At 45.5% G+C, this 20,096-nt stretch overlaps 1 protein-coding gene across 1 annotated transcript; it reads left to right on the plus strand.

Annotated features, from left to right (window-relative positions):
- Positions 1-7,907: 7,907 nt before the first annotated feature.
- Positions 7,908-14,407, plus strand: LOC115132788 (putative beta-lactamase-like 1). Its single transcript, XM_029665528.2, has 7 exons — positions 7,908-8,494; positions 8,926-9,068; positions 10,973-11,079; positions 11,308-11,465; positions 11,657-11,886; positions 12,191-12,296; positions 12,596-14,407. Exons 2-7 carry the CDS (start codon positions 8,963-8,965, stop codon positions 13,578-13,580), a joined length of 1,692 nt encoding a protein of 563 aa, XP_029521388.2. The 5' UTR covers positions 7,908-8,494; positions 8,926-8,962; the 3' UTR covers positions 13,581-14,407.
- The last annotated feature ends 5,689 nt before the right edge of the window (positions 14,408-20,096 follow it).

The following is a 20,096-nucleotide window of genomic DNA, read 5'->3' on the forward strand; positions in this document are numbered from 1 at the left end:
TACAGTCCCAACGGTGTGATTTGTTTGATCGTAGCTAGCTACATAGCTAGCTACATAGCCGTCTTTGTTTCAAAGATAATTGTGTAGTCTAGAGCGATTTTCTAGGTTAGCTAGCCAGCTATTGTCGTTCTCCTAACGCAACGTAACGTAACCAACACTGCTAGCTAGCCAGCTAGCTCCCGAAAAGCAGCATTGTAGAAACTTCACACTCAACGGTACGACATGATTAGGGTAGTGTCAACAACGCAGCTAGCCTACCCCAGCAATACTGTATCATTTTAATCATTTTAGTCAATTAGATTCTTGCTACGTAAGCTTAACTTTCTGAACATTCGAGACGTGTAGTCCACTTGTCATTCCAATCTCCTCTGCATTAGCGTAGCCTCTTCTCTAGCCTGTCAACTATGTGTCTGTCTATCCCTGTTCTCTCCTCTCTGCACAGACCATACAAACGCTCCACACCGCATGGCCGCGGCCACCCTAATCTGGTGGTCCCAGCGCGCACGACCCACGTGGAGTTCCAGGTCTCCGGTAGCCTCTGGAACTGCCGATCTGCGGCCAACAAGGCAGAGTTCATCTCAGCCTATGCCTCCCTCCAGTCCCTCGACTTCTTGGCTCTGACGGAAACATGGATCACCACAGACAACACCGCTACTCCTACTGCTCTCTCTTCGTCCGCCCACGTGCTCTCGCACACCCCGAGAGCTTCTGGTCAGCGGGGTGGTGGCACCGGGATCCTCATCTCTCCCAAGTGGTCATTCTCTCTTTCTCCCCTTACCCATCTGTCTATCGCCTCCTTTGAATTCCATGCTGTCACAGTTACCAGCCCTTTCAAGCTTAACATCCTTATCATTTATCGCCCTCCAGGTTCCCTCGGAGAGTTCATCAATGAGCTTGATGCCTTGATAAGCTCCTTTCCTGAGGACGGCTCACCTCTCACAGTTCTGGGCGACTTTAACCTCCCCACGTCTACCTTTGACTCAATCCTCTCTGCCTCCTTCTTTCCACTCCTCTCCTCTTTTGACCTCACCCTCTCACCTTCCCCCCTACTCACAAGGCAGGCAATACGCTCGACCTCATCTTTACTAGATGCTGTTCCTCCACTAACCTCATTGCAACTCCTCCAAGTCTCCGACCACTACCTTGTATCCTTTTCCCTCTCGCTCTCATCCAACACTTCCCACACTGCCCCTACTCGGATGGTATCGCGCCGTCCCAACCTTCGCTCTCTCTCCCCGCTACTCTCTCCTCTTCCATCCTATCATCTCTTCCCTCTGCTCAAACCTTCTCCAACCTATCTCCTGATTCTGCCTCCTCAACCCTCCTCTCCTCCCTTTCTGCATCCTTTGACTCTCTATGTCCCCTATCCTCCAGGCCGGCTCGGTCCTCCCTCCCGCTCCGTGGCTCGACGACTCATTGCGAGCTCACAGAACAGGGCTCCGGGCAGCCGAGCGGAAATGGAGGAAAACTCGCCTCTCCTGCGGACCTGGCATCCTTTCACTCCCTCCTCTCTACATTTTCCTCCTCTGTCTCTGCTGCTAAAGCCACTTTCTACCACTCTAAATTCCAAGCATCTGCCTCTAACCCTAGGAAGCTCTTTGCCACCTTCTCCTCCCTCTTGAATCCTCCTCCCCCTCCCCCCTCTGCAGATGACTTCGTCAACCATTTTGAAAAGAAGGTCGACGACATCCGATCCTCGTTTGCTAAGTCAAACGACACCGCTGGTTCTGCTCACACTGCCCTACCCTGTGCTCTGACCTCTTTCTCCCCTCTCTCTCCAGATGACATCTCGCGTCTTGTGACGGCCGGCCGCCCAACAACCTGCCCGCTTGACCCTATCCCCTCCTCTTCTCCAGACCATCTCCGGTGACCTTCTCCCTTACCTCACCTCGCTCATCAACTCATCCCTGACCGCTGGCTACGTCCCTCCCGTCTTCAAGAGAGCGAGAGTTGCACCCCTTCTGAAAAAACCTACACTCGATCCCTCCGATGTCAACAACTACAGACCAGTATCCCTTCTTTCTTTTCTCTCCAAAACTCTTGAACGTGCCGTCCTTGGCCAGCTCTCCCGCTATCTCTCTCAGAATGACCTTCTTGATCCAAATCAGTCAGGTTTCAAGACTAGTCATTCAACTGAGACTGCTCTTCTCTGTATCACGGAGGCGCTCCGCACTGCTAAAGCTAACTCTCTCTCCTCTGCTCTCATCCTTCTAGACCTATCGGCTGCCTTCGATACTGTGAACCATCAGATCCTCCTCTCCACCCTCTCCGAGTTGGGCATCTCCAGCGCGGCCCACGCTTGGATTGCGTCCTACCTGACAGGTCGCTCCTACCAGGTGGCGTGGCGAGAATCCGTCTCCTCACCACGTGCTCTCACCACTGGTGTCCCCCAGGGCTCTGTTCTAGGCCCTCTCCTATTCTCGCTATACACCAAGTCACTTGGCTCTGTCATAACCTCACATGGTCTCTCCTATCATTGCTATGCAGACGACACACAATTAATCTTCTCCTTTCCCCTTCTGACGACCAGGTGGCGAATCGCATCTCTGCATGTCTGGCAGACATATCAGTGTGGATGACGGATCATCACCTCAAGCTGAACCTCGGCAAGACGGAGCTGCTCTTCCTCCCGGGAAGGACTGCCCGTTCCATGATCTCGCCATCACGGTTGACAACTCCATTGTGTCCTCGTCCCAGAGCGCTAAGAACCTTGGCGTGATCCTGGACAACACCCTGTCGTTCTCAAATAACATCAAGGCGGTGGCCCGTTCCTGTAGGTTCATGCTCTACAACATCCGCAGAGTACGACCCTGCCTCACACAGGAAGCGGCGCAGGTCCTAATCCAGGCACTTGTCATCTCCCGTCTGGATTACTGCAACTCGCTGTTGGCTGGGCTCCCTGCCTGTGCCATTAAACCCCTACAACTCATCCAGAACGCCGCAGCCCGTCTGGTGTTCAACCTTCCCAAGTTCTCTCACGTCACCCCGCTCCTCCGCTCTCTCCACTGGCTTCCAGTTGAAGCTCGCATCCGCTACAAGACCATGGTGCTTGCCTACGGAGCTGTGAGGGGAACGGCACCTCAGTACCTCCAGGCTCTGATCAGGCCCTACACCCAAACAAGGGCACTGCGTTCATCCACCTCTGGCCTGCTCGCCTCCCTACCACTGAGGAAGTACAGTTCCCGCTCAGCCCAGTCAAAACTGTTCGCTGCTCTGGCCCCCAATGGTGGAACAAACTCCCTCACGACGCCAGGACAGCGGAGTCAATCACCACCTTCCGGAGACACCTGAAACCCCACCTCTTTAAGGAATACCTAGGATAGGATAAAGTAATCCTTCTCACCCCCTTAAAAGACCTAGATGCACTATTGTAAAGTGGCTGTTCCACTGGATGTCATAAGGTGAAAGCACCAATTTGTAAGTCGCTCTGGATAAGAGCGTCTGCTAAATGACTTAAATGTAATGTAAATGTCATGCCAGGTAGTCCTGAGGCATTGTCCTAGGGCTCAGGTCCTCCGAGAGAGAGAGAGAAAGAAAGAATTAGAGAGAGCATACTTAAATTCACACAGGACACCGGATAAGACAGGAGAAGTACTCCAGATATAACAAACTGACCCTAGCCCCCGACACATAAACTACTGCAGCATAAATACTGGAGGCTGAGACAGGAGTGGTCAGGAGACACTGTGGCCCCATCCGATGATACCACCGGACAGGGCCAAACAGGAAGGATATAACCCCACCCACTTTGCCAAAGCACAGCCCCCACACCACTAGAGGGATATCTTCAACCACCAACTTACCATCCTGAGACAAGGCCGAGTACAGCCCATAGGTGTGCGTAATGATGGGCAGCCTGGCGCGGGAGCAGGCGTGGCAGGTGTGTTCAAACTTTTGACCTGTACTGTATGTAATAAAATGAAAGCAGAATTCTCAGATACGTGTTGAAGTGTAAGAAGGAAAAAGGCCCTCGTGGCAATCTGTTTTGGACTTCTGGGAAAATGTCCAAACGGAGCTGGGGGCATGTTCACATGGCAATTTGTACTGGGTGTAGTTGGGAACAGGCCCACACATACCTGAGCACAGCTCAATCTTCTTAAAACATTACTCTTTGTGGCCCCGCAAATGCATTCTCCTTAAGTATGGGGGTGGGATCGATGGGCCGCTCCTCGGTATCATAGAGACGGGACAGTGCGCCAGCCTTCGCGTTACGGGAACCTGGTCTGTAAGAGTTAGTGAAGCGAAATCTAGTGAAAAACATCGCCCACCTTGCCTGACGAGGATTCAGTCTCCTCGCCCCCGGATATACTCCAGATTACGGTGTTCAGTCCAGATGAGAAAAGAGTGTTTCGCCCCCTCAAGCCAATGTCTCCACACCTTCAGAGCTTTTACCAAAGCCAGCAACTCCCGATCCCCCACATCATAGTTTTGCTCCGCCGGACTGAGCTTCAGCAGGGGCGAAGCTTCGGGGGCGTGCCCAAGCGCTGCGATAGCATGGCTCCAACACCAGCCTCGGACGTGTCCACCTCCACTATGAATGCCAGAGAGGGGTCCGGATGCGCCAATACGGGAGCATCGGTAAACAACGCCTTCAGACGACCAAAAGCTCTGTCCGCCTCCGCCAACCACCGCAAACGCACCGCCCCCCCTTCAGCAGTGAGGTGATGGGAGCAGCCACCTGCCCAAAACCCTGGATAAATCTCCGGAAGTAATTGGCGAACCCTAAAAACCGCTGCACCTCCTTTACCGTGGTCGGAGTCTGCCAATTACGCCCGGCCGAAATGCGGTCACACTCCATCACCACCCCAGATGTGGAAATGCGATACCCCAGGAAAGAGACGGATTGTTTGGAGAACACACATTTCTCGGCCTTGACATACAGGTCATGCTCCAACAGTCGCCCAAGTACCTTGCGCACCAGAGACACATGCGCGGCGCGCGTGTGACGGAATAGACCAGTATGTCATCGATGTAAACCACTCCACCCTGCCCGTGAGCATTTTCAACCCATACGGCATGACGAGGTACTCATATTAGAAAGATGTGGTACTAAACGTGGTTTTCCACTCATCCCGGATTCGCACCAAGTTATACGCGCTCCTAAGATCCAGTTTTGTGAAGAAGCATGCTCCATGGAATGACTCCACCGCCGTGGCGATGAGAGGTAGCGGGTAACTGAACCCCACTGTGATAGAATTTAGATCTCTAATGTCAATGCACGGACGCAGACCTCCCTCCTTCTTCTTCACAAAAAATAAACTAGACGAGATAGGTGATGTGGAGGGCCGAATGTACCCCTGTCCCAGAGATTTGGTGACATATGTCTCCATAGCCACCGTCTCCTCCTGTGACAGGGGATACACGTGACTCCTGGGAAGTGTATATTTGAGATTCTTCAAAGTAGCCACCCTTTGCCTTGATGACAGATGTGCACAGGCTTGGCATTCTCTCAACCAGCTTCATGAGGTAGTCACCTGGAATGCATTTCAATTAACAGGTGTGCCTTGTTAAAAGCTATTTGTGGAATTTCTTTCCTTCTTTTGGAACTCTGGGGGCGGTATTTCATTTTTGGATAAAAAACGTTCCCGTTTTAAACGGGATATTTTGTCACGACAAGATGCTCGACTATGCATATAATTGACAGCTTTGGATAGAAAACACTCTAACGTTTCCAAAACTTCAAATATATTGTCTGTGAGTGCAACAGAACGGATGTTACAGGCGAAACCCAGATAAAAATCCAATCAGGAAGTGCCCCATATTTTGAAAGTGCTGCATGCCAATGACTCCTTATATGGCTGTGAAGGGGCTACGAATGAGCTTACGCTTTCTACGTATTCCCCAAGGTGTCTACAGCATTGTGACGTCTTTTTACACATTTATGTTGAAGAATAGCCGTAAGGGACCACATTGAGCAAGTGGTCACATGATGGCTCACGCAGAAAATATTGCGTAAAGTAGCCATTATTCCAAGCCATTATTCCAATCGCTTCTAATGAGAAACCAATTGTCCCGGGGGATATATTATCGAATAGATATGTGAAAAACACCTCGAGGATTGATTCTAAACAACGCTTGCCATGTTTCTGTCGATATTGTGGAGCTAATTTGGAAAAAAGTTTGGCGTTGTAGTGACCGCATTTTCCGGTCGATTTCTCAGTCAAACGTGAAGAACAAACGGAGCTATTTCGCCTACAAAAATAATATTTTTGGAAAAAAGGAACATTTGCTATCTAACTGGGAGTCTCCTGAGGGAAAACATCCGAAGTTCTTCAAAGGTAAATTATTTAATTTGATTGCTTTTCTTACTTTCGTGAAAATGTTGCCTGCTGCTAGCAGGGCATAATGCTATGCTAGGCTATGATAAACGTACACAAATGCTTGTCTAGCTTTGGCTGTAAAGCATATTTTGAAAATCTGAGATGACAGTGTGATTAACAAAAGGCTAAGCTGTGTCTCAATATATTTCATTTGTGATTTTCATGAATAGGAAGATTTTTTAGGGATATTTATGTCCGCTGCGTTATGCTAATTAGTTTGAGGCGATGATTACGCTCCCGGATCCGGGTTTGAGAGTCGCAAGAAGCAATGCGTTTGAGTCAATCAGTTGTGTGTAACAAGGTAGGGTTGGTATACAGAAGATAGCCCTATTTGGTAAAAGACAAGTCCATATTATCGCAAGAACAGCTCAAATAAGCAAAGGGAAATGACAGTCCATCACTACTTTAAGATATGAAGGTCAGTAAATGCGGAAATTTAAAAACCTTAAAAGTTTCTTCAAGTGCAGTCGCAAAAACCATCAAGCGCTATGATTAAACTGGCTCTTATGAGGACCGCCACAGGAAAGGCAGAACCAGAGTCACTTCTGCTGCAGAGGATACGTTCATTAGAGTTACCAGCCTCAGAAATTGCAGCCCAAATAAATACTTCATAGAGTTCAAGTTACAGACACATCTCAACATCAACTGTTCAGAGGAGACTGTGTGAATTAGGCCTTCATGGTCGGATTTCTGCAAAGAAACCACTACTAAAGGACACCAATAAGAAGAAGAGACTTGGTTGGGCCAAGAAACACGAGCAACGGACATTAGACCGATGGAAATCTGTCCTTTGGTCCGATTAGTCCAAATTTGAAGTTTTTGGTTCCAACCACCGTGTCTTTGTGAGACACAGAGTAGGTGAACAGATGATCTCCGCATGTGTGGATCCCACAGTAAAGCATGGAGGAGGAGGTGTGATGGTGTGGGGGTGCTTTTCTGGTGACACTGTCAGGGATTTATTTAGAATTCAAGGCACACTTAACAAGCATGGCTGCCACAGCGTTCTGCAGCGATATGCCAGCTCTTAGTGGGACTATCATTTGTTTTTCACCAGGACAATGACCCAAAACACACCTCCAGGCTGTGTAAGGGCTACTTGACCAAGGAGCGTGATGGACTGCTGCATCAGATGACCTAGCCTCCTCAATCATCCGTCCTCAACCCAATTGAGATGGTTTGAGATGAGTTGGATCTCAGAGTGAAGGAAAAGCAGCCAACATTTGCTCAGCATATGTCGGAACTCCTTCGAGACTGTTGGGAAACATTCCTCATGAAGCTGGTTGAGAGAATACCAAGAGTGTGCAAAGCTGTCATCAAGGGAAAGGGAGGCTACTTTGAAGATCTAAAATATAAATATATGTTTAAAACTTTTTTGGGTTACTACATGATTCTATATGTGTTATTTCATAGTTTTGATGTCTTCACTATTATTTTACAATGTAGAAAATAGTAAAAATAAAGAAAAACCTTTGATTGAGTAGGTGTGTCCAAACTTTTGACTGGTACTGTATGTACAATTTGTTTACGATGTTGACCTGAAACAAGGAAAATTATATAATAATTAAAAATATATATATTTAAAAGAGAACTTGAGGCTGCAAATAAAACTACCAGCCGGCCAATTTGTTTATGATGCTGAGTTGAAACAAGGAAAATTATATTATAATAAAAAATATTTATTTCTAAAAGAAAACTTGAGGTTGCAAATAAAATCACCAGCGGGTTTTATTTGCTAGGGGAACCCTGGTATAGTGTGATTTGTGAAGTGAATCAATTCGCCCTCCCCCCGTTCAGCTTGAACTGATTTTATTGCTGAGGATGAGAGCTTAAGGGTTCCCTCCTCTCCTAGGCCTTCTCCAGCATGGCTTTACAGCAGAATCTCTGGAGATTATGACGTCACGGCCCCTAGTTTGCGGACAGGGAATTGATTCACTCATTCAGGGATCACCGACTAGGATTAAGTGTGGGTAGGTAGTAGCAGGTAGCAAGTGAATGATTGGGAGCCATTGGTTACTCTACATGTACTGTATGTCTCTGTGAAAGAGTACTGAAGTAACTGGAGAGGTTGGATGGTGGGGTTTTGCTAGCATCCTACTGAAGATGAAACATCAGTGATGTGAGAAGTTTGGGTTTTGTGGAACTTCTCTCAGCTGGAAAAGTGAGCATACTGAGTGGTAAGTCGGCTGCACTGTATTTATACAGTCAATATGATTCTATCTATGAAAGTACATATTATTGCATTAGCACTTGGCATTGACAGTGTTCTGGCTTGTATTGCTATAGGCTTGTATTGCTATAGGCTACGATAGTCTTGTTTTGCTATAGGCTTGTATTGCTATAGGCTACGATAGTCTTGTTTTGCTATAGGCTTGTATTGCTATAGGCTACTATAGGCTTGATGCAACAAGCTTCTGTTTCAATGTCATGTTTTCTTTTGGAAAGACATTAACTACTGTTGTGTTAATCAGACGTTTTTTTATCCCCTAACCAATTTATCCTCACATGCCAAAGAATACTTAATTAGGAAATCTATTTGATTGAGGACAATTAGGATTCTATTGATAAAGACTGTAAGAGGTGCAACTAACTTTCATGTCATTTCCAGCCTGTCCAACCTTGGGCAAGACCACCAGACCAGCAAGATGAAGGTGAAATGGACTAAGTTAGGCATGGTGGTCTTTTTGCTGATATCCTTGGTCATGACGGGATGCTTTATTTGGCAGTACAGGATGCCAAAATTAAAAATAGGTAAGAGTCAAAAGAGAATGTCCCATCCCATGTGTGGTTCCATACATCCACTGATTCAAGAGCCATTCTTGAATTGTGAGTGTGTTCTAATGGGGGACCGTTGAGGTGTAGCCATTTCGCCCAAGCAGACAAAAATACTTCGATGTGGGTTTTAACACGGAAACACTTTTGTACATGTGGCTTCCTTATCCTCTTTGTCTTAATTGCTCGTTTGCAGGGGCTGCTGGGGATTACACAAAGCTGCTGGATTACCGGGCCCTTTAATGCAGGCTTTAACACCAGGGGCGGGAGGGAGGAAGAGTATGAAGTGGTACGAAAGTGGGTGTTCCTGTACAGGACACATACTGTAGATCAGGCATGTGCACAGATAGGGGTCTACCTGTCCCCTGAACACCTGTCCCGTTGTCCTCTCACTCACCAAGTGTACTTTTGGGTGGTTGTATAGTTATTATTTGTATTATAATTATACCACCACCCCCTGCACCCCCTGCAGCATAAGATTTGAGGAACACTTGATTTATATCATTATCAATATTTGGTCTGGTTGGCTGACAGCCTATGCGCAGCAGAGCGAAGCAGAAAGACATAGAGAGGAGCAGCTGCATCTGCGACCCTCTGACCTCCGACCCTTCTGCAGTCAGGGTTTGCACTGTGTCAGGGCAGCAGAGCAGCAGCAACACAGGTAGTCTACACTCTAGCTACCCACCGTACAGTGCCTTCAGAAAGTATTCATACCCCTTGACTTATTCCACATTTTGTGGTGTTACAGACAATGACAAAGTGAAATCTTGTTTTTAGAAATGTATCTAATTCACATAAGTATTCCCACCCCTGAGTCAATACTTTGTAGAAGCACCTTTGGTGGTGTTTACAGCTGTTACATAGTATTTTTGGGTAAGTCTCTAAAATATGAAGAGTGGTACTCAGTAATGTGTTGTGTCGGGTTTTGCCCCTAACATAACGCTTTGTCTTTAGGACAAAAAGTAAAACATTTGCCACATTTTATGCAGTATTTGTGTCTTGTTGCAAACAGGATGCATGTTTTGGAATATTTGAATTCTGTACAGGCTTCCTTCTTTTCACTCTGTCATTTAGGTTAGTATCTTGGAGTAACTACAATGTTGTTGATCCATCCTTAGTTTTTTCCTATCACTGCCAGTAAACTCTGTAACTGTTTTAAAATCACCATTGGTCTCATGGTGAAATCCCTGAGCAGTTTCCTTCCTCTCCGGCAACTGAGATAGGAAGGACACGTGTCTTTGTAGTGACTGGGTGTATTGATATACCATCCAAAGCCTAATTAACAACTTCACCATGCTCAAAGGTATATTCAGCATCTGCTTTTTTTTTTTTTTTACACATCTACCAATTGGTGCCCTTCTTTGTGAGGCATTGAGAAACCTCCCTGGTCTTTGTGGTTGAATCTGTGCTTAAAATTCACTATACTAGTTGCTATCTAGAACCTTAAGGGGTTCTTCATCTGTCGCCATAGGCTCAGGTGGGTGCCCTTTTTTCATTTTGAGCACCTGCCCCGTGAAAGGTCTGTGCACGGCCCTGCTGTACATAGCCTGGTACAGAATAACATAAACTGGCAACAGAATGAGTATTGTCTACCATTTGTAACACAGACAAATCCTCACATCAGATAGTAAATTACACAACTAATATGTGAGATAAGGTGACCTAAAACAACCACAATGGTTAAATGTCACCACTTTAACATAATGGGACCATGTTGCCAAAGAGAATTGGATGAACCTCCCTCACTCAAACAGTCTTTTTCTGTTGCAACTGAAAATGATTGACGTTAGTAGACGTGAACTGGCTTAACGGCCCAGTTTGGTACCACGTGAAGTGTGATTCACCACCTGCACTTGTTACACCCCTTTTCTTTCTGTCCACAGGCAATGTTGTGAACATTGAGGTGAAGGAGGAAAAGATGTGCCCTCGTTTCCCTGAGCCAGTACTCCTGGAACATCCCATCCCTGCACTCAAGGAAGCATTAGAAAAGGTCAACAATAACATTTCAAATCGTGAGATCATGAATGGAATTTGTTTGATAACAAACGTGAATTAGACGAGCACTAGACTATATATACAGACATGTGTAGCTGCCTATTTGGCATTGACTTTACTTTACTTTGTCAAACATGACAGATTTGCCCTGTGTTGTTTTTGAGGCAGAAAGCACAACAAGCACATTTTTCTTCACAAGATGCCATTTTTCCCCCCCATACAGATAGATGTTGTCCTAAGGTTAAGTATTCATGACACTACACTACCAGCTCTGTCTGCCATCGTTGTCTTCAACGACTCTGTGTTGTGGAACGGAAACTTTGGCAGAAGGAACGGGAGTGATCCCTCCTCGCCTCCACCCAACGAATACACAGTGTACAGGTGAGCTCTGCTCTCCTCTGTTGTTAAAACATTTGTTAGAAACATGTTAGATGAGATGTACATGATTTCCGTGACAGATTTGTGTCTATTTCCAGAGACCTGGTCAGGTTGACAATGAGAATATTCTGAGATGTGCCACAAAGGTGAATGGTTGCAGGAGTAATAACACTCAACAACTGTTTCCCCAACAGAATTGCAAGTCTCTCAAAGATCTTCCCGACACTGATGCTGTACAAGCTATGGGAGGAGGGGAAGGTGGCCTCCTTGGATGACCCTTTGGAGAAGTATGCGGCAAACTTCACCATCAAGAACCCGCTGGGGAAGCGGCGGGGAGTAGTGGATGTCAAGGCTGGTTCTGACAGAGATACCCAGCCACGCTCTCCCTCTGTCACCCTGCGCAGGATGGCCGGTCAGCTCTCTGGTGAAGGCACTCTTCCTCTTCATGACTGTACATTAACCTTAGCTTACCTTGGGCATTGCGTGAGTGGGGAGAGAGGCTATACTTAGATCGAGACTTGTCCCTAATGATGGCAGTAATAAGCTCCTGGCCTATTAGCCTTTTGTCCTGACCAGATCCCTCGGACTGTGCTGTAATGTAATGTACTGTACTCTCACGGGATTAAACCTGAGGAAAGCACTATGTGATAAAGGGAGTTGCCTTGTACATTCCTTTGACTCCAGAACGTTTGACATTCTTTTGACTCCAGAATTTGTTTCGTCTTCAGGGTTACCCAGACGGCTTCGGTCAACAAATCTACTCTGGGGTGGAGACACAGACGCTGCTATAGATCTATTACAGGATGATGTCCTGGTGGCAGACCCAGGCACCAAGTAAGATGCACCTCATTCCCCTTCCTGTTAAGAGCTTATTCAGTCGATTTTGGTAAAGGGTGGTGGTGCTTTAATGTGACTGTGACATGGGGTTGCAGGTTACCCTAGTGGTTAAGAGCTTTGGGCCAATAACAGAAAGGTTTCTGGTATGAATCCCGAAGCCGACTAGGGGAAAATTCTGTTGACGTGTCCTTGAGCAAGGCACTTAACCCTAATTGCTCCTGTTTCACTCTGGATAAACGTGTCTGCTAAAATGACTTAAATGTAAAAATCACCAATACTTCCTCTCGCTTCCCTAGATGTCACTACAGCAACGTGGCCTTCTCTTTATTGGCTAATGTCTTGGCCGAGAACTTTGCAAAATCCGACTACGAGAGCTGGGTGTCCGACAACATCCTGGAGCAGCTGGGGATGGAGGACACAGGCTTTGATATAACCCCAGCCATTCAGAGCCAGATGGCAGTGGGCGTGTACAGCAGCGGCCAATCGGCACCCCTCTACGACCTGGGCTGGTATCGGCCCGCTGGCCAGATGTACTCCACGGCGGCCGACATGGCCAAACTAGCCATGGTGCTTCTGGGGGCTTACAGCCGGCCCCTCCTCCAACATGACACCCTGAAGACCCTGTTGACCCCTCTGTTTCGCTGCCACCAGGGCTACTTCGCCAACTACACTGGCACTCCCTGGGAGGTCAACGAGCAGCTGGGCTATGAGGTGGTTCGTAAGGACGGAGACCTGGACGGCTACGCCACCACCTTCTCCCTGGTTCCCCGACTGAAGCTGGGCCTGGTGGTGCTGATGGCCGGGGTGAGGCCGCCAATAATGGACGGGGATCTGGTCACTCAGGCCTACAGCCATCTCATCCCAGCCATGGAGAGCGCTTTCAGGAATGCACAGCGCAAGCTCTCGCCGCCGCCCGACCCCACGCCCTATGTGGGCCTCTTCACCTACCAGAACATGACCTTCTATGAGATAAAGGCGAGTTTGGGCGGGGTGCTGGTCATGCAGCAGTTTGGGCCCCAGGTGGACACCATGATGCTGGCCAAGTACAGGACTATCAGGCTGGACTTCCTGCAGGAGAGGGTGTTCAGGGTGGTGTTCGAGGGGGAGTACCCCTGCAAGCTTAAGGTCAACAGCATCTCAGTGTCTCTGGAGACCCAGGACAGGCAACTCTTTAACTTCTATTATTTCAACGAGAAGGGCGTGTCGCCTGGATTCGACTCTCCTGGGCTCAACACTTACAAAGTGCTCCGGATAGCTCGACGGCCAATCTTCAACAGTTAAACCCTGAACTGTTTTTATTGTATGGAATTAGAGATGGAATTCTGGATTTTAAGTGGATCATTTCAGAGCCTGAACAGTGTGCAGAGACTTTGGAATTTTAATTTTTCTACCCTTTCAAATGCTTATTTTTTTTATGTGTATGACGTGAATGAGTGAATGAGTAAATTGTTGTTTTTCCTACAGTGAATGTCAGAGGGCCTTGTTATTGTGTTCTGTAAAGTAGTGCAATTGTAAGTCGTTTTATAATTATCTTATCTTCAATGTCAATTGTCTTCCATGCAAATATCATGCTGTCTCTTGCGTGAAGTTATTCTTATTGAATGATGCATCATTAAGGTTACATGAAGGTTCAATTAAATGGGTGCGTTATATTGTTTGTTATACTGTGGTGACACATTCTTTCTGTTACCTTCTTACTTCAATGAAAGAAGCTGTCGTCACTATGATAGTTATTTGTCTCACAACAAAATATGACTGGTGAAAATTCTGTTAGCTAATGTCCACTTTTCTCACTTTTAATTCATTTAAGTGCCTCAAATGACCTAGGGAAAGAAAATCCTGTTGTCTAAATGTTTTGTCTCCACATTTTAGCTCCCTGGCCTAAAGGAAAACTCCATCCAAAAACGATATTTGTGGATTTGTTTTGTTAGTCCATTGTTGATATAGTCCCAAAATGTTTTGCATGTCAGGAAAACAAGTTTCAAGATATGTAACTTTCAAAATACAATAATATTGCATTCATACAATGCAATTATACAAAATTGAGTAGAGTCCATATGCTGTCAACACAAACTAAAAGAATAAAAGAAACGTCCTCTCACTGTCAACATCGGTTATTTTCAGCAAACTTAACATGTGTAAATATTTGTATGAACATAAGATTCAACAGCTGAGACATAAACTGAACAAGTTCCACAGACATGTGACCAACAGAATTTGAATAATGTGTCCCTGAACAAAGGAGGGGGGGTTCAAATCAAAAGTAACAGTCGGTATCTGGTGAGATCCAGGCTCTTCGCTGGCCATGGCAGAACACTGACATTCCTGTCTTGCAGGAAATCACGCACAGAACGAGCAGTATGACTGGTGGCATTGTCATGCTGGAGGGTCATGTCAGGATGAGCTTGCAGGAAGGGTACCACATGAGGGAGGAGGATGTCTTCCTTGTAATGCACAGCATTAAGATTGCCTGCAATGACAACAAGCTCAGTCCAATGATTCTGTGACACACCGCCCCAGACCATGACGGACACTCCAGCTCCAAATTGATTCCGCTCCAGAGTACAGGCCTCGGTGTAACGCTCATTCCTTCGACGATAAACGCGAATCCGACCATCACCCCTGGTGAGACAAAACCATAACACATCAGTGAAGAGCACTTTTTGCCAGTCCTGTCTGGTCCAGCGATGGTGGGTTTGTGCCCATAGGCGACGTTGTTGCCGGTGATGTCTGGTGGTACCTGCCTTACAACAGACCTACAAGCCCTCAGTCCAACCTCTCTCAGCCTATTGTGGACAGTCTGAGCATTGATGGAGGGATTGTGCGTTCCTGGTGTAACTCGGGCAGTTATTGTTGCCATCCTGTACCTGTCCCGCAGGTGTGATGTTCTGATGTACCGATCCTGTGCAGGTGTTGTTACACGTGGTCTGCCACTGCGAAGACGATCAGCTGTCCGTCCTGTCTCCCTGTAGTGCTGTCTTAGGCATCTCACAGTACGGACATTGCAATTTATTGCCCTGGCCACATCTGCAGTCCTCGTGCCTCCTTGCAGCATGCCTATGGCACATTCAGCAAAATGTGCAGGGACCCTGGGCATCTTTCTTTTGGTGTTTTTTAGTGTCCTAAGTTTTCATAACTGTGACCTTAATTGCCTACCGTCTGTAAGCTGTTAGTGTCTTAACGACCATTCCACAGGTGCATGTTCATTCATTGTTTATTGGTAATTGAACAAGCATGGGAAACAGTGTTTAAACCCTTTACAATGAAGATCTGTGAAGGTATTTGGATTTTAACTAATTATTTTTGAAAGACAGGGTCCTGAAAAGGGACGTTTCTTTTTTTGCTTAGTTTGTGACTGAATCACAGTAAAAAGAACAAAACCCTATTGAGTTTGTGGTTTACTAAGGGAACCGGTAAAAAATGTCATAATAAAGTCAAAGAAATTGTGGAATAGTGTCCACCTAAGTCTCAATTTTTGATAGTGACTAAACAGGAACAGAAAGTTAAGGCTCTATTCAATCCGTATTGCGTAATTTCAGCATTACAGCGTGATTGAAATTTAAAGGCATTGTTCCCGCGTTAGTGAAAACTGCATTCACGGTAAACACTGCATATGTCAGCTCAATGGAAAATGACCTTTAAATGTCTATCACGCAATCTGTAATGCTTGAGCGATACAGATTGAACAGAGCCCCCCGTTAATCTTTCTGAAATGGACACTATTTATCAACTCAGCGTACAGTAAAGGATGTATCATATAGAGAGAAGAGAAATATCAGAGGGTTCATTAACCCAATAAAACATCATATCTGATACCTCTCTTAGCTTCTCTTACTGTTTTCTGACCATATGAACAGTGTCAGGTTATTTATGTCACCATATAGACCTAATAACCAGCTATTTATCAACTAGAGATAACATGCTGTAATTATTACCAATCATATCCTTTTTGAGCCCAGGTTGGAGTGCAGTCAAAAAAATATAAACATATTTATATCAAGAGAGAAACCCAGAAACAGAACATACTGTATCACAGAGAAACAGAAAAGAGGAAGACTACTCTCTATTGTCCTGCTCCTCGTGGCTTTTTGCCAGATGTCTAATGCTGTTCTTGTCAAGGTAAGTGTCAATCAGCACTTTGGGAAAAACTGAGCTTTTATGAATATGTACTTGAATGAGATTTGATGCATCCACCCCGATATGTTTATCTCACTTTGTAAATCAGTACGTTTCTTTGTTTTGTTTTTCTTTCTAACATCACTCTTAGAGAGTGAGCTGGACACTATTATACCCATTGTGCCTAGCTGCTGCAATGATCCATTTTTGTGTTCTATTCTCTCGCCAGGAAGGAGATGTCCTATTCTCTCTGGAATCAGTGAGGAAACGTTGCTGGACAGTGAAGGGAGGTTTAAGCAAGACCAGCACAGTGGCTGTGTGCGCACACATTTCTCTCCTTGAAGAATTCATGCCTTTGTGCCAAAGCAAGGACGCCGGGTTATCCTTCGCAAGGTTAGGTGAGTTAAAGCTGCACTCCATAACATTTTCCAGTAGGGGGCACTCGTGAGTAAAACTGCATCCGGAGCCTAGATGAGGACCGGGTTGGGAAAACAAACTATTTAATTAGCAACTGAGCTTCCAAACTGTAATTTTGAAAAGGAGTGACCCGATGATTGGGTGAAAAACATTGGCATTTTACCATTTATTTTCAAATATGGATAAATGTGTTGAAAGTCTATTGGCTAATTAGTGGATTCTTTCTGTAACATTGTGAAAAACTATAAATACTGTGTGTGTGCATGCACACGCTTCTAAATGTACAGTATTTAGATGTGTCGGTATGCGCTTGTATAAATACTTAAAGGAAGATTATCTGTGGTAATTGTAGTGGTTGTGAACAGCAGGTGTGGCTGACCATCCGCATGCCTGTGAGATCTGCACATTTGCTACATGTACTGGCTGTTAAAAGGGACACCTGCCAACCTTTCTAAAAGACGACATCCCATTTCATTTTTTTGGGTCAGTTTCAAGCAAAATATGTTTGGAGTAAGATTAATATTTGTCAATTGCTGTAGTTGGTTTCTCACCATGTCAGATTCTAATAAGCTTTATACTCATACTGTTAGTGGTCATGGCATCTCAGTCTATGCACTAGAGAAGCAGATATAAAATACATTTTTGTATCAGCCAGTTGAATAGTTCTAATTAATTATTCTCTCACTTCCCCTGTTATTGACTGATGTGTATAGGAGACTCTACTCAAAATATATTTCAATTAAAATGTATTCACTAAGTAAAATATTCATAATAAATGATGGTACGGTCTTATCACTGCAGAAACGTGTACACAGATACCATTTTAAGGTTTTATTTTTGGAGTACAAAATGTGGTATACAAGAACTAGTTCCATAAATACAAATACTCAACAAGTTTAGAACTTGAAGAATGAAAAGTGAGTTTCTAATCCTAAACATCAGATACAAACATGATGCCGATGACACTTTGGTTTGAGGGTTACAGCAGGTTTCAAAGTCTATAAAAAAAAAAGGCCTGCAGGACATGATGCAGTGATGACCAAAAAAAACATCCCTTCAATATGATACCGAGCACAAAATGGAATTGGGAATGCTGCTTTTCCCAAAAATGTATTACATTTAGATCACTCAAATGTCACAGGTTTTTCAACCAAAATAGGTGGGATAACCTGAACCATGTTCCTGTCCAATTAAAACCCTAGTAGTATATCACACAAAATAATACAAACTTGGAATGACAGTTGATTTTTCTTAGTTTCGCACTAGAGTTTGTAAGAGTAATCGATTGCCATTTCCCCAGACTTCTGGAGGCCAGGGTCCCTACCTGGTGGCTAGTTTGACAGACAACTACATATGGGTAAGGCTTGTCCCTTTGAAAATATCATTGACACAGGACAATAAATTAAGAAAGCAACCTAAATTATTCAAATTTAGAATCCTTAAAAAACACACGTTTTCTAAAAACACAAGAAGCAAGAAATAAAAAGGATGCAATGATTTTAGGCTAGTTTGTTGAATTTATATACAAAAATACTTCAGAAAGTATCACAACCCACCTATTCAAGGCGTGAACTGTAACATTTTGTGTACTGTCCTGTGCAGTGGATGGTGTTTATAACCTAAACTCAAAATACAGTCCTAGGCAGGTTAACCACTTTCCCGCCAAGACCGAAATACCCAAAACGCCAACTTCCAGTCAAGAATCAAATATACACCGAGTGTACAAAACATTAAGAACACTTTCCTAATATCGAGTTGCACCCCCCCCCCCCCCCCCCCTTTTGCCCTCAGAACAGCCTCAACTTGTCGGGGCATAGCTTTCACCTGGATTCACCAGTCTATGTCATGGAAATAGCAGGTGTTGTGTTTTGTAAACTCAGTGTATATTATCAATGGAGAAGTAATCCAGACGCAACTACCTCACAATTAAAATAAAAAAAAGACTTACAGAAAGCTCCGCAACTTGTGACTGTCAAGTATATAAACTCAGCAAAAAAAAAGAAACGTCCCTTTTCAAGATACTGTTTTTCAAAGATTATTTGGATTTTTACGAATTACTTCACAGATCTTCATTGTAAAGGGTTTAAACACTGTTTCCCATGCATGTTCAATGACCCAAACAATTAATGAACAAGCACCTGTGGAACGGTCGTTAAGACACTAACAGCTTACAGACGGTAGGCAATTAAGGTCACAGTTATGAAAACTTAGGACACGAGGCCTTTCTACGGTCTCAAAAACACCAAAAGAAAGATGCCCAGGGTCCCTGATCATCTGCATAAAAGTGCCATAGGCATGCTGCAAGGAGGCATGAGGACTGCAGATGTGGCCAGGGCAATAAATTGCAATGTCTGTACTGTGAGATGCCTAAGACAGCACTACAGGGAGACAGGATGGACAGCTGATCGTCTTTGCAGTGGCAGACCACGTGTAACAACACCTGCATAGGATCGGTACATCTGAACATCACACCTGTGGGACAGGTACAGGATGGCAACAACTGCCCGAGTTACACCAGGAACACACAATCCATCCATCAGTGCTCAGACTGTCCACAATAGGCTGAGAGAGGCTGGACAGAGGGCTTGTAGGCCTGTTGTAAGGCAGGTCCTCACCAGACATCACCGGCAACAACATCGCCTATGGGCACAAACCCATGTCGCTGGACCAGACAGGACTGGCAAAAAGTGCTCTTCACTGATGAGTCGCGGTTTTGTCTCACCAGGGGTGATGGTCGGATTCGCGTTTATTGTCAAAGGAATGAGCGTTACACCGAGGCCTGTACTCTGGAGCGGGATCGATTTGGAGGTGGACGGTCACAGCGTCATCGGACTGAGCTTGTTGTCATTGCAGGCAATCTCAATGCTGTGCGTTAAAGGGAAGACATCCTCCTCCCTCATGTGGTACCCTTCCTGCAGGCTCATCCTGACATGACCTTCCAGCATGACAATGCCACCAGCCATACTGCTCATTCTGTGCGTGATTTCCTGCAAGACAGGAATGTCAGTGTTCTGCCATGGCCAGCGAAGAGCCCGGATCTCAATCCCATTGAGTACGTCTGGGACCTGTTGGATCGGAGGGTGAGGGCTAGGGCCATTCCCCCCAGAAATGTCCAGGAACTTGCAGGTGCCTTGGTGGAAGAGTGGGGTAACATCTCACAGCAAGAACTTGCAAATCTGGTGCAGTCCATGAGGAGGAGATGCACTGCAGTACTTAATGCAGCTGGTGGCCACACCAGATACTGACTGTTACGTTTGACTCTCC

The sequence above is a fragment of the Oncorhynchus nerka genome, linkage group LG7 (assembly GCF_034236695.1).
Source record: "Oncorhynchus nerka isolate Pitt River linkage group LG7, Oner_Uvic_2.0, whole genome shotgun sequence".
Classification (NCBI taxonomy): domain Eukaryota; kingdom Metazoa; phylum Chordata; class Actinopteri; order Salmoniformes; family Salmonidae; genus Oncorhynchus; species Oncorhynchus nerka.